This window comes from Taudactylus pleione, unplaced genomic scaffold (assembly GCF_031769625.1).
Source record: "Taudactylus pleione unplaced genomic scaffold, aTauple2 ptg001661l, whole genome shotgun sequence".
NCBI classification, from domain to species: domain Eukaryota; kingdom Metazoa; phylum Chordata; class Amphibia; order Anura; family Myobatrachidae; genus Taudactylus; species Taudactylus pleione.
The window spans coordinates 4,042,573-4,057,538 of record NW_028286058.1 but is presented as its reverse complement, the minus strand read 5'-3'; the positions used below and the strand labels follow the sequence as shown (position 1 = coordinate 4,057,538).

Below are 14,966 nucleotides of genomic sequence, written 5' to 3'. Positions count from 1 at the left end.
ATGATACACACGATTGTATGGAATATCTGAATCAGACCTTTACTGCTAGACCTGACATACATGACACACCTTTAGAGAATGTGGATGTGACATTTTACACGGACGGGAGTTGTCATAGACAAACAGACACAGGTGAGTTATGTACAGGTTATGCTGTTGTAAATGACACAGACATCATAGAAGCTGAACCTCTTGGTCCTCCTCACTCAGCCCAGGTGGCAGAGTTAGTAGCACTAAGAAGAGCGTGTGAATTGGCAGCAGGCAAATCTGCTAACATTTACACTGACTCTAGGTAAGAGTTCGGAGTGGTGCACGATTTTGGAGCTCTATGGCGTCTGAGAAATTTTATGACAGCAGCAGGCACACCAGTTGCACATTCCAGACACATAAAACATCTTTTAGAAGCAATCCAACTGCCCAAAATGGTGGCAGTAATTAAGTGCAAAGCCCATACATGTGAGAGGGACCCGGTGTCACTAGGCAACAACAGAGCCGATGAAGCTGCAAAATGGGCAGCAGGGTTAAAAATGGTTTTACCAACAAATTATGTCTTTCCAAACAATTGATATGCTGAAACTAATTGAGATGCAAAATTTGTGTTCAATCCAGGAAAAGTCCATCTGGAAGTCCAAGGGATGTGGGCAAGAGTCCTCCGGGCTCTGGAGGGACGGACAAGGTAAGCCAGTAGCCCCCAAAGCATATTACCCCAGCCTGGCTGAGGCAGCACACGGTCTGACTCATCTGAGAAAGCAAGGTATGTGCAAATTGGTGAGAGCATACTGGTGCGCACCGAGTTTTTCTTCACAAGCAGAAAAGATAGCAATGTCCTGTCTGACCTGCTTGAGGAAGAACATAGGGAAAGCGATCCCTACCGAACCGTCCCACATTCCACCGACTGATGGACCTTTCCAGGTAATACAAATTGATTTCATCCAATTACCACCCTGCAGGAATCTCAAGTATGTATTAGTGTGTACTGACGTATTTTCTAACTGGGTCGAGGCCAACCCAGCGGCCACTAATACTGCTGCTTTTACTGCCAAGAAAATAGTATAGGAATTTGTATGCAGATATGGTATCCCTAAAATTATTGAGAGTGACAGGGGTACCCATTTCACAGGTGATGTTTTTCAAAATATGTGTAAACTGATGGGTATCAATAGTCGACTTCACACCCTCTACCGACCACAGGCCAGTGCCAAGGTAGAGAGGATGAACGGGACTATTAAAAATAGGTTAAGTGAAGTCATGGCAGAGACTGGACTAGGATGGCCCGAAGCTTTACCGTTCGTCCTGCATAGTATAAGGACCACTCCTAGACCCCCTCTAAATCTGTCCCCCTTTGAAACACTGTTCGGTAGACAACCTCATTTGATTATAAGTCCACAGGAAGACTTGAAAGGTAACAATGAGGTAACTGTAAAGTATCTTATATCAATGAGTAAGCAGTTAAAACAACAGCAGCAGAAACTGAAATTGTTGTCCAATGATATGCCTGAAACTAACTGTCATGATGTTGCACCAGGAGAATATGTTATGATCAGAAATTTCCTGCATTCAGGTTGTTTGACTGATCGGTGGGAAGGTCCGTACCAGGTGCTGCTGACAAGTACTACATCTTTGAAGGTGGCTGAGAGAGATATCTGGGTCCATTCCACTCACTGCAAAAAGGTCAACCAACTGGTGGAGAAACAAGGCGGAGACAAGGCTGATAACGTGGACCTGTCGATCGCAAGCTTGTTCCGGGAGGATTGAAAAGGTCGTAGTGAGATACCTGAACTAAAAGAAATTTGCAGGTCTTTGTTGTGACAATGGACTGGCCTGCTGTGTTCATTTTCATATTCTCTTCTAGAGTGTTCACCATCCTGATTGGTTCAGGAATGTCCGGTTTCTGTGTCGGGGGACCGATAGAGGAGATGGGAGCTGATGGCAGTGCTGATGGAGTGGAGTCAGGACGAGTGCTATGCCAATCAGGGGAGTGTTTGACCAATCTTAGTACTGTAATTGTTAAAAGAGCTGTTATTTTGGATACTCAGGAACGGTGTGGAGGTTTATCGTCTGAAGATTCCTGTATTTGTGAGTTTTGTGGGTCCCTAGTTGATGAGAACTGTATCCAAAGGTGCCAACCTAAATATAACCCGTACTGGGGTGGGTATCCTTTAGAGGATTATCATAGCATGATAGGCAAAGTTTTAAATTTGGGTGTGCTCACATGTGCCACAGGGTCAACATAATGTAGGGCTGGTGCCATTTCCGCTGAATACCACGGAAATTTTAGAATTGCAAAAAGGGAAAACCTTGGATGAAAAATTCCTCTCATCCAAACCACCTCATTTCAAACTACCAATTCCAAGTAGATAGATCACTTTTGTGTTTGAACATAACCAACCCCAATAAACCAGGGAATTGGGAAGTGACGGGGAATAATCAGACAATGACCTTCACACTGAGAGCTGATAATGAATCTACGAATCATGATCTGTTACGCTCAATTAAATCTAATGGGAGAAGCTTTAGGTATCGTTATACAGTGAGTTCCACCAAATAAATTATTGGTAAGGTACCAGATGGATACTGTGCTAATATAATACAACCAGAAACTTGCTTGTACCAGATGGAAGAGCTTGAATTAGGACTGTTTGCAAGGGAAATGTGTTTAATGATAATGATGCATTCTATTCCTTATGTTCTCCCTGATAATGTATATTTTATATGTGGAAGAAAAGCGTATAAATGGCTCTCCCCGAGTTCCGAAGGTTTGTGTTACCTGGGAAGAGTAGTCCCAGAGGTTATGACCCTCACACATGTTGAAATGCTCGGTATTCATAAAAAACACCATCACCATATCTTCACACACAGTATGAACACAGAGGCAAAAGACATATGATACCTGGTGACTTGCATAAAGCCACTCAGTTAATTAGTGAGACAACTGGCTTTCAAGTTTTAGTAGCATTGGATCCCACCAGGAGCGCTCGGGGTACACGAAATTTTAGATATATTCAGGATCTTGCTAAATTGATAGATAATATCACCGAGATGTATGATGACACTTTCACGTATACAGGTAGAGAATTGCAAGCGTACAAGAAAGAACTGGTGCAACACAGACTAGTGTTAAATTATGTAAACGCTGTCACTGGAGGATATTGCGTAACCTTGGCCACCCAATTTGGAGTGAATTGTTGCACCTATGTCACCAATGATACCAGTGATCCCAAAGAGGTAATAGATCGAAAGATGGATGAAATTCTGCAGCTGAAATGGGAATTTCGGAAGAACCATAATGCTTCAGTGGCTGAAGTAGAGGAAAAGGTAGAGGAATGGGTGTCATGGTTGAACCCTGTAAAATGGTTCTCAGGCCTAGGGAAATTGGCCCAGGAAATGATCGCAAGCATAGGCAACTTCCTGATCCTTATACTGGTCATCATCATAGTAATTGGCATATGTGTCCGGTGTGCTCCTATTGTGTTGAAGTGTGGAAATGTAAGAATATGGTAAAACGAAGGAATGAAATTATGATGGTGGTCAGTAATGCCAATATGAATACTGAGGTAAATATAGAACTGCATTACAACCCTGAACTTGGGAATACCATCATATAATGTATTATGTTTAGACGTGCATGAAATGTATTATTATTAAAATGTTATTTTCAAACATCTCAAATAATGTAAGTCCCTGATCCCCCTCAAGACTTCCTTTATAGGACTGGTGCATCCCCACATCTTTCACATGATCTCTCAAGGTCCGCGGTGTGCGTATAATGGTAGTTTTATGTACCCTCCTAGAGACACATTATTGATAGATTAAGAACCACCTTATGCCATCCCATAATAACATTTAATAATATATGTATGTATGCCTAAAATTTATTTTAACATCAGGATGTGATAACATGTTATTCGCTATCAAAGTGTGGACTGTCAAAGCTGGATTAGTGGCTGAGACGGAATCAGCGTAAAAAATTAACATGTGCGACGCCATCTTGCGAATGGCAGCTAGACTCCATTTTAGAAACAAGAATCTGCAAGACGCCATTTTGCGACCAGCGCCATTTTAAGTTACAACTCATGAGCTAAGTACAGATGGCAATGTTTTTGATAATCTTTTTAGAAGCCATGACAGGCCCATTCTGGGGACAACCTTGCATAGAGAAATACCAAAACAACTAGAAAAACAGCCTCCTGAGAAAAGTAAATAGAATAGACAATACACCAGAATACTGTGAGTGTTTTACATACAAATTGGGAATCCCTGTATATAGACAAGTATAGTTGTGGCAATTGTAATATAACCCAGACATTGATCTACACAATTGAATTTGTCTGAATCCTAAACAGGTTTTAGTCTCACTCCCAGACAGAATGGCCCCAGCTTCACAGCTGGGGGTCTCCACCTTGTTTGAGAAGTGAAGCTCACTGCCCATAACACATTTGCATTGTAGTTTGAAACTGTTAGTAAGGAATGAGATATGTGTGTGTGTATATATATATTTTGGATGCAGCAGTGGCAGGGCGAGAGGAGGTGTGAGGAGGTTCCACCATTGAATGTACGGGGAGGAGCGGAACCAAAGTGATTGTTTCAGAATTCCGAGGGCACACTTGATAAAGTTATCTGTCGATTCTGGGATTCTTTTTGAGAACGAGTATACGCTGGCTCCACACTAAGACCCCTGATGTGCCTGTTTTTTAATTGATGAAGGTACTTGAAATACTTATCTTGAAAATTCTAATATTTCTAAAATACTACACCAGAGAGCGCCTTTTCTCACCTCCTTTTTTAGATACTCTACTACTATTTGAGACGATCTCTCAGGAGAAAATTGGCGGCCACCTGTCACACGGGGAGTGTATTTTTGGAAGAATTAATTTTAAAGGACTTAAACACAGATAATTGTTGGTGTAGCGCTATTAACAGTACCCTTGTTCTATATATATATATATATATATATATATATATATATATATATGTTAAATCCATCATAAATCGAAGGCAACCAGCTGTTGGAGGCTGGACTGTGGCCATTTGAATCACCCTGTTAAGTGCCTTGTAACAAACGCACCGTGAAGGAGAGCCAATGGAATCGCAACAAGACCTATCTTTTGTTCAGCTTATTTCTGGGGGGGTATAAATATGTGTGCTCTGACCCTGGGTTTCTAGTCTATTCTGCTGATTGCTGATTAACGGAGGTCTCTTGCTGATGCCGGAATCTGGTCCCAGAGCCCTTGCGTATATATGACTGTATCTTGGGTCTGTATAATTTCTTTGCGCTAAATTGTACTTAGATCACAGCGTGTATTATCTGTACTTTGGTTGAATAATATTTTGTGCTTTGGAAACACATGTTCAAGGTCTAAGGTCTTTATTTTACTGTATGACTGCGTACGCAAATAGCATAAATCTTAGAGGTTATAGGCAGGTTTTAGAAGGTATAGGTAGGAAGGTATATAGCCAGCATCCTTAAATTATTATTTAAATGTATTTATATGGCACCAGCATAATCCTTTGCGTTCTACAATTTGGTCGCGTCATCCACAAACCTGCGTTTTTTTTGACAGGAGAAAACAAATATGAGCAAGAACCATAACCAGATATAATCTCAATATATTTTATTTATAATAACTGAGTATAGTGAAGTACCCTATTCACGCATATTAGAACAATCTTTTCATCGCTGTACGTGCTGCTATAAGCTGTGAAGATTGCATTATACATGTAAATGAATAGTCATCGATGAAACAGAATTATAAGTCACATTCATCAAGGGATATCATTTTAGATTTCCATATGACCAGGGAAGAGAGGGCTAAGAGGTATTGAGGCTGAACAAAGTGTACTGTGAACAAACAAGCTGTCTGATAATTGTATATAATGTCATGTTTTGCCGTTGGTCCTTTTCAATTGCAGTCAAAATTTACTTCATCCCAGCTGACTACTATTCAGGACTAACATCCATATATACTGTAGTGTAATAAAATAGCTTTTAGCAATAAAGTTGTCCTGAACTTTTTAACTGGTAACCATGGTAATGCCATATGCTTTGGTATACTTACAACCATTGTTACATATTATAGAATATAGTTATAGATTACCTCAGTTTATAAGCTCTTGTACATTACAAACAGTATTTTACTATACATTTTCTAATATCATGGGAGCTGCAATAATGTGCTGTGCCAGTGGCAAAGATGGTTGCCTGTGTACCCCAAAAGAACACCAATCAGCTCCTGTCATTTTTCAAACACAGGGCAGGAAACATGATGCTTTGAATGTATGCCGGCGTTGGTAACGCATGACGATCACCACAAAGGACCGCTCTTTCGGTAAGAGCCGCCTTTTGCGATGGAGGGACTTCCGGGTCTATGACCCAGAAGCCCCTCCGGCGTCCTTCTGCGCATACCGCGTGGGATGGTGGGAGAGATCCGATCGGATCCCTCATACAGCACTCTGAGGAAAGAAACCCATCAGCTTCTATGGGTAACACCATCAGAAAGATGGCATTATCCGTAGCAACCAAGCCTGGGGCTTCGTGCATATGAGAAATGTGGACAAACCCGCATTTTCGGGGTTTGACTGCATTTCTCACCACAGCCTGCAACATGACAGTTGGGAGCTGATTGGTTGGTACTTTATCTCTGTTCGTTTTCTCTCTCCAAGGTTTGATACATCTACCCCTCTTTTTTTTTTTTTTTAAGGGCTCTCGTCAGGCATTGAACTTTGGAAGGAAGGTGTCACAATGACACAAAGCCCGCACGCCTCATTGAACAAGTAATGACCAGGAGATAGGAAATGATTTTGTGGCATCACACGCCTTGTTGCCCCATCCACTGGGACCGGGCACTTTTTACCCGACCCCTATGGGGTGCGCAGTAAAATAGGCGATGTTACCCTAGCAGTGTAATTCTGAGTGACGTGCACAGCTGCACATTACGACTGAACATGGTTCGGAATTGAATTGCCCAATATGAGAAAAATTTACTAAGCGGCGGGTTCTAAACCCCGGCGGTTTGGCGGCGGTTTTGCTATCCGCAGATTTACTAAGGCCAAAACCGCCGTCAAAACACATTTTATGATAGAATAGAACAGGGCTGTCATTTAGAAACTGCCACCAAACCCCCGGGGTTTAGAACCCGCCGTCAAACCGCCACCAAACTGCCGGGGGTTTAGAACCTGCAGCTTAGAAAATTTTGCCCTATGTGTCATTTCGCCAGTGCAGTTTAGAGAATGAGAGCAGACATCTGATTGGTTGCTTTGCTTTAAAACCCATTTGTGTGCAGTGCATGGTGCCGTTTTATTAACCGAGGACCTGATTCAAAGATTTCCGCTACCGCAATCACAAATGCATTCTCTGACGGATCGCAGTCCCGAAAATATGCTAATGCCCTCCAAAGCATCTTCTCATATCCGTCCGACGATGTGCAATAGCGTAAACATCGGTACCATCGATGCAGACCGGGCAGCCGCGCATCTTGTAAGTAACCCTGCGGCTCTCCTCACACGCAGAGAGCTCTCATGCTGCGAAGGAGATCAAAATGGCTAATTTAATGCAGGCCCATGAAATGGCATTTAAATGGTCCGACACGTCTGCATTTTCATAACCCACCCCTTAACCACCCCCAAACGCTGGCTACCTGTGAGTGGTTCCTATGTATTAGAGCAAGCGCAATGCAATCTCTTTGCGTACACAGTGCGACTTTCGCGCATGAGCATTTGCAAAAAATCGCTTGATCTGCGAGAATATTGGCTTCATGTAAATCTCTGAATCGGGTACAAAGTACCAATACTTAAATTATTAAATAAATGATTCTGTATAAAAGAAGGTATAACACAAAGCACAATACAACCTTAAAGGAATCCTTATACCATCAAATGTCAACTGCGTTCTGCAATGAATTGTTAGGCAATGCCGTACTGTTATTTCCAGCATCGTATATATCAGAAACTAATTCATGTCTTTATCGGGCAGTATTCCCATTCATATCAACTTGGAGATTTATTATGCCGGGTACAAACTGGAATATATGTCGTCCGATTTGGCGCATCGGACGACATATCGTCCACATTGGGCAGTGTGCATCCGCTATGTCACTGATGATGCTCGCTCCCACGCATCGTTAGCGACAACGCCCATCGGACCTGCATGCCGAATGCAGCCTGGCCCCCACCGTCCGTCGCTCCCGGCATTGGCAAGTGTGTGCCCGGCTTAAATCCTTCAATTCAAACTACTGTGGCAAACAGCATTAGGGCAGTGTCAAAGTGACGTTTTACAAATCCCCAATTTTCTGACCAGGAAAACGCAGCGTTCCAAAGCAATGTATCAAACTTTCTAAAGAGGGCAAGTGAAGTTACCCATAGCAACCAATCAGATTGCAGGTATCATTTATCTTCTGTGGTATGTAACTAGGATTTGATTGGTTGCAACTTCTGCATCTGTCCTCTTTAGAAAAATTGATAAGTCTCCACCTTTATCAGTGAATGGAGAATGCTGTTCTCCAGTCTCATTAAAATGATACTGCTGTCAAAATGCCGCATGGAGCACTTTCACAGTGGATTGCCTTTTGTTTGGCAGGAGAACATCGTTCAACGTTCAGAGCCCTGTATGTGGTACCATCGCTGCATCATAGCACCTGCATTTGGCTTGTAGGGTAGAGCCAGTAGAGCTGCAGAAAGGACGCTCTGGAAATGCACCCCTGCCGAGCTGCCTGAAGCCCCCTAAGTACACTCTGAGCAGTGTTTTTATGCTTGGCGTTGGCACAATGTAATAACATCACATGTTGAGGATGGGTCGAGGTGAAGGGTGGCAGAGGGCTGAAATCACCCTGCTTTGGCGCAGTAGTGATGGATTGAATCACTGCTTTGTAACGCCAGTTTCAACGTCAGGAAATTGGTGAGGTTAAGGGGCATATGTATCAAAGCTTGATGTGAGGTAAAATTGTGAGATATGGATCACCAACCAATCAGCTTCTAACTTACATTTTGCAGGCTGTGTTTAAGAAATGATAGTTTGGAGCTGATTGGTTGGTGATATATATTTCACAATTTTATCTCACATCAAGCTTTGATACATAAGCCCCTTAAACCATACATGCCTACCCTCCCGGTTTTCGCGGGAGGCTCACGATTTTTCGGGTAACCCCCCACACCCCCGGAAGGGTAGGCATTTCTCCCGCATTCTGCCCACTTCACTAGGAATGAGGAGAACTCCTGCTGCGATCACGGGTCTCTGTGAAGGGGGCGGGGCTTAAGACATGATTCTGCATGAATCACAGCATTTGGCCCCGCCCCTATGTAAATTTTACCCAATCGCGGACATTTTACCTCGAGGGGGCGGGGCTTTTTGGCACAAATCGCCAGGCCCCGCCCCCGTCGGCCCCCTGCTGCTTCTCTTACCCGGGCTTCTCCCGGGAAGAGATTATTAAAGGTAGGCAAGTATGCCTTAAACATGCGGCCCACACTGCCCTTAGCTGGAGAATGATTATTTATACTGCGTTTGTGACCCAAAAGAAAGTATGGGACAACTTGAATGGACTGAGCAATCTTCATGTTAAAAGGGTGTCTTGATTATTTATTTTATAACTAAGGGAGCCCTGTCAGCTGATAATAATCCATACTATACGTTCTCGCCTTCGGCCTTGGGTTATTGCATAGTAGTGATGTCATTGCTGTGTGTTCATGGCTAAAGTATTAAGTGCATGCAATTCTGTTGGCATTTTTTTTTTACATTAAAGGCGGTGTCCAATATAAGATAAAATAAGGTTTGTATCCTGGGTATGAAAACGCTGCGCATGCAGGTGAGGTCCTTTACATCCTTCTCTTGATTTCCGTACACCTCCTTCCACATGCCAGGGTCACAGTACGTTCTGCGCAGTCAGTAACAGAAGCATATGCATAGCAGTGAAGTTCTGTGTCTACAGTAGGCTCAAGCTCTGCTTTACTCTGTGCGCCCACAGTTAGCAAGGAGATGCTCCTGCCCCCACATACGTGTGTTCGTTCTGGAATAACAGGTGCGTGATGACGTTTCCAGACAATGGGCCACACCATCTCCGTACCCAGCTGTCTCCGGGACAGAGATTTCATTTATTTTTTTACTATTACCCCTAAAACAAAAGTTTAACACCTCCAGTATCTTGGGAGGGTCTGCAGGGGTTGTGTGACCAAGATATTTCTACATCACGTCTAGGCTGTTTCGAGGGTCATTGCATATTCAGCCCGTGTGGTTCCGTTCTCTTCTTTGTGGAGTGGTTTCCTTCAGGAAGTATGGAGAGAAAGAGGGAGACAGAAAGAGAGAAATAAGTTTTTATAGCTTTGGAATAAAAAAACTGCCGTATTATAGGTCATTAATGAACAACTATCCGTTATCCAATTGTTTAACTACAACTGCCAGAATTTTTTTCACCCCAATAATTAAAATGACAGTACAGCTGAACAATATAACCCTTTCGTTTTATTTCTCTGTCGGTTAATGCGTCATCTTCACCCCAATCTCTTCCTGAAATGTCTTGAGATGAAGCTCTTATGAAAACTGGACCAAAGCAAACTCTGGTGTTACCCATAGCAACCAGTTATTTGTCTAGTGCTAAGTAAAACTGTAGTTTTAAAGTGGCTGTAACAAAAATTGTCTAGTACCAGTAAATGTATATGATAGACGTATCTATAGGTCATCTCTTTATGCTGAGCAAACTCAACATTTTTAGACTTGGCCGCACCACAGATTATGTCACTATTCCTCCCACACACCCCAAGTCCCGTAGGCAAGAAATATGGCTGCGGTGTCTCAGGGCTCGATTCAGTAACCACTCGCTAAATGCGTTCGCACGCAGCCATCGTATGCAAATCCCACGATTGCACGGCAAGGCATTAGTACGCCCACTATGTCTTAGCGTGCGATCGTGGTGTGTATTTAGACGCCCACTAGCCTGTATTAAGACGCCCACTAATGCACGTCATCTCCAGGAAGTGTATGGTACCATCGGATGCATACGCAGCACTTGTGGTTGACCATACCCTACCGCAAGCACTACGAGCGCTTCAGTGTAAAATTCAGCCAAGTGACGTGTACTATGACGCTGCCTCTTAATTATGCATGCCTCTGAAACGGCGTTAAGACGATCAGGCACACCTGCGTTCGCACCACCACTCACCACCCACAAACGGCTTCTCCCGTCACTTATTCTGACGATGTGGCTATGCTCAGTGAGTGAGCTCTTCGCGATTGCATGGACTGGTTCGTGCACGCGCAGAATGCAAACATAGGCTGGCTGCATGCAAACGCATCCTAGCGAGCGGGTCTGAATCGGGCCCTCAGTTCTCACGCCCATTCCACAGGACCATTGGCTCACTAATATCACTAATCTGCAACAGAAGCTGCGTCTTGGCTTTGCAAAGCCGTCGTAGGTGGTTCTATACATCTCCCAGCGTTTGCGAAGTTTTGAAAATCTTCACATAGCATCTGCGCACACATTCGCAAACAACTCTGAATAGGCCCCATGTCAACATTAAAAATGTCAACAAGGTGATAATGGGCCTGATTCAGAGACGGATGCAAAGGCGATTAAGCACGCAATTGGGCGATTGTTTGCCATTGTGCATGCGTATAAGCCGCACTGCGTGTGCACAACGATCGCACTGCGATTACGGACGCACATAGGAATCCATCGCAGCGTGAGTGACAGGTTGTCAGCATTAGGGGGTTGTAACGGGGGGTGGGTGGTCTGAGAAACTAAGACGTGTCTGTCTGTTTAAACGCCGTTACATGGGCGTGCATAAATTAGCCACTGCGAATGCATACGCAACTGTGTGTCAGAAGCGCTCCCAAGGATGCGGCAGGTCAGACCTGCAAGGGTAAGATGGCCGCCGATGTGCGTCGATGTTACCGATATTTACGCAGGTATGAAGGCAGCAGTGGGCGTCTTTCATGCTCGGGTGATCATTGCAGACAGCATATTTTCGCTGCTGCATTGCGTACGAAATCGCGGCTGCGATCGCATTAGCATCCGTCTCTGAATCATGCCCTATGTCGACAGTGAACATGTCGACACTCCGGTGTCAACATACTGACCATCGATTTGCTGACTGCAGACAGTGGACACAACTAAACACCATCAAATAAACTAGGTACAGTCCTATAACATGTATATTACAATTTAGTTTAGCCTAAATACTAGGGGAAAATAAAATGGGGTTAGATTAACCTGGATCCGTTTGTGACTTTCCAGTTTTAAAGGCAACAGCTCTGTTACGTTTACTAGTTTGTAATGCAGGCTTGTGGCAATGTGCTTTCACACTCGCAATCATGTGTCTGGGTTCTAACCCCTTACAGAAGGCCTGGAGGATCACACCTGTTACCAATCTCTGGAGTACTGTCACTTATGCAGGCTTTGAACTTGCTGTACATATTGCTCTGTGTTCTATAGAGACAAAGGCACAACATTCTGTTTCCATAAACACTTACGGGACTCGTAACAGTTGGAGGACAGAGAGTCTCTACAAGCTTACAGTAAACGTGGGGCCATTACCTGTACTGGAGGGGCCTGGAGTAATATAGGTGGACAAACAGGCGCACTTGTGCAAATCTAACCGCGCGTATGTAAATGTAACTTATAGCTAGTAAAGACCCCTTCCAAATACACCAGGCTATGACATTTTTTATGTTATATCGTTGCCATATTATTTATATTCATTATATAATGCTGCTAAATGTCTGACTACCACCTGCGCATTAGGAGTCAGGGGGTAGGGGTGGATGGGGCACGTGTCTCCCAAACACCCCCTGCTCTCAGCTACCACTGGTTCAAAGGACAGACTACGCCAAGGAAAGATAGAGGAAATGTGGGGTTCAGAGGGAAAATGAGGGTGTCTTGGGGGAATAATATAAGGGGTGAGATAGACAGAGAATAGGGCAGTAGGAAGAGTGTGTGTGCGTGTGTGTGTGTGGGGGGGGGGGCTGGAGAAAAAGGGGGGTTAAGAGAGACAGAAATTGGGGGGGAAGAGAGAAGGAGAATGAGGGGAAAGAAAGATAGAAAATGGGAGAGAGCTGGAGAGAGAATGGTGGTGTTAGAGAGTGAAGGGGGGCAGAGAGAATTGCTGGAGAGAGAGAAAATGGGGGTGAAGAGAGAGTGGGGCAGATGTATGAAGCTCTGGAAAGTGATAAAGTGCAGAGTGATAAACGCCCAACCAATCAGCTCACAACTGTCATGTTACAGGCTGTGTTTGAAAAATGAGAGATGGGAGCGGATTGGTTGGTCATTTATCACTCTGCACTTTATCACTTTCCACAGCTTCATACATCTGCCCCTGTGAGGAAGAATAGGGAGGTTATAGAGAGGAGTGAGGAGAGATAATTCAGAGAACGGTGGGAGGGAGAGAAGAGGAGACACTTGCAACAGCTATATTTTATACAGCGCACATATTCTGCAGCACTTTACAGAGAATATTTCAATTAATCCCATCAGTCCCTGCCCCAGTGGAGTTTACAACCTATATTCCCTACCACATGGACACATACTGTCCCCATAGATGGTGATATGTTGTAATTAAACATGCCCCTAAAAGCTTAGCCTTTTGCAGCTGGTCTCCGTTAGCTAACACCAACTTGCCCTGGCCGGAGAAGAGTCGAGCTGGAGCTCCTGCCTTCCTCATTTGCATACGTTTCGCTATGTGCGTAAGCAGTGACACCGACTGGTCCAAATCTGGCACTTTCGCCATAGTGAAAACTATGACTATACTGGATTATGCTCATCCGAACAGCATATTATCAGATGCGATTTCTCAGCTGAAGCTCTTAGTAAATTGCCCAGAACCCTTCATAATTTAAGGCCGTGAATAATGGTTATAATAGATGATATTTGATATGTTTCCATATATTTTATTTGCAGATCAGACCAAACAGTAATCTCACGGCGGATTATAGTATAAATAGGATCAATCCGCATTTAATACAGTAAAAGGAGCAGAAAGTAAAGTGTCTATTGCTGAGACATCTGTCCTGGGAAGTCTTTAATTAGATTTATGGAACAGGTTACCTGTACTGCTGGGAGTACCGGGTGTTTGAGATGCAGAATGTGCACATGTGCATCTCACACTATTGCTTTTGAGAACCTATGAAAGGATTAAACCAGATGTAACAATCTGATCCACAAGGGGAACATCTGGAAGGAAAGAGATGCACGGGAATTTGTCTCTAAATAAAGACAATACAGCTCTGTGTATTAGTCTGTTACATGAGGTGACCTTGTCTAAGGGCACAATAACACAATACCAGGCCCAATTAGTGCAATAAGTGGTGATTGCTTTTAGCAAAATGCACACCACAAAAAAACAACATTTGTGATGTTCTGGCTGAAGATGTTTGAAAGGAGCGAATGAGATCAGGTGAGGAACAAAATAACTCCATCATCATTTATGAGCATATAGAGGTGTGTTTGCTGTGTACGGATGCTGCATGATGTAGTCAGGTTGTAGGATTGCTTTCCCTAATCCAACAAGTGCAAGCACCACTCTCTGCCCTCAGGCGTCTCAGGGGCAACTTCACACACGGAGAGATTTATTATTCATATTTAAGCTAACTTCTGGTCTTCCACCATCTGCCTTCTCATCCATCACAATAAAACCACTTTGCCTTCACAGCACTGCTGTCCCCATTTCCTCACATCGATTCCCAGAGCTGCAATAAACGGGAGCATTTGATGCACTGAAGTGCGCAGTATGGACAGCCTGGCTCACACTTAGGTATAGTCATAAACTCTTTTTAGGGTCTGATGTAACACCGCGGCTTCCTATTGGTGGTGTGGGAGGAGGGGGAGGGTATAGACCAAATTGTTTGGTTAATCTAATAGTAGCACAAATATAGTAAAGACTATATTATTGATTTTCTTATTAACACTATTGTACTTTCATTCCACCTGTGCTCTTCACCATAGGGTCTGCCATATTGTACGTTAGACTGGTATTTCTGTGAACACAGC

General features: G+C 43.7%; 1 protein-coding gene across 4 annotated transcripts in view; it reads right to left on the bottom strand.

Annotated features, from left to right (window-relative positions):
• Window positions 1-5,635: 5,635 nt before the first annotated feature.
• The window catches only part of PRIMA1 (proline rich membrane anchor 1), a 130,458-nt gene continuing 121,127 nt past the window's right edge, over window positions 5,636-14,966 (bottom strand). For all 4 annotated transcript variants that reach the window (XM_088464368.1, XM_088464365.1, XM_088464366.1 and 1 more), the window contains exon 5: window positions 5,636-10,249. In XM_088464368.1, coding sequence (XP_088320494.1) covers window positions 10,180-10,249 — 70 coding nt within the window. In that variant the 3' untranslated portion in view covers window positions 5,636-10,179. The remainder of the gene's footprint in view (window positions 10,250-14,966) is intronic.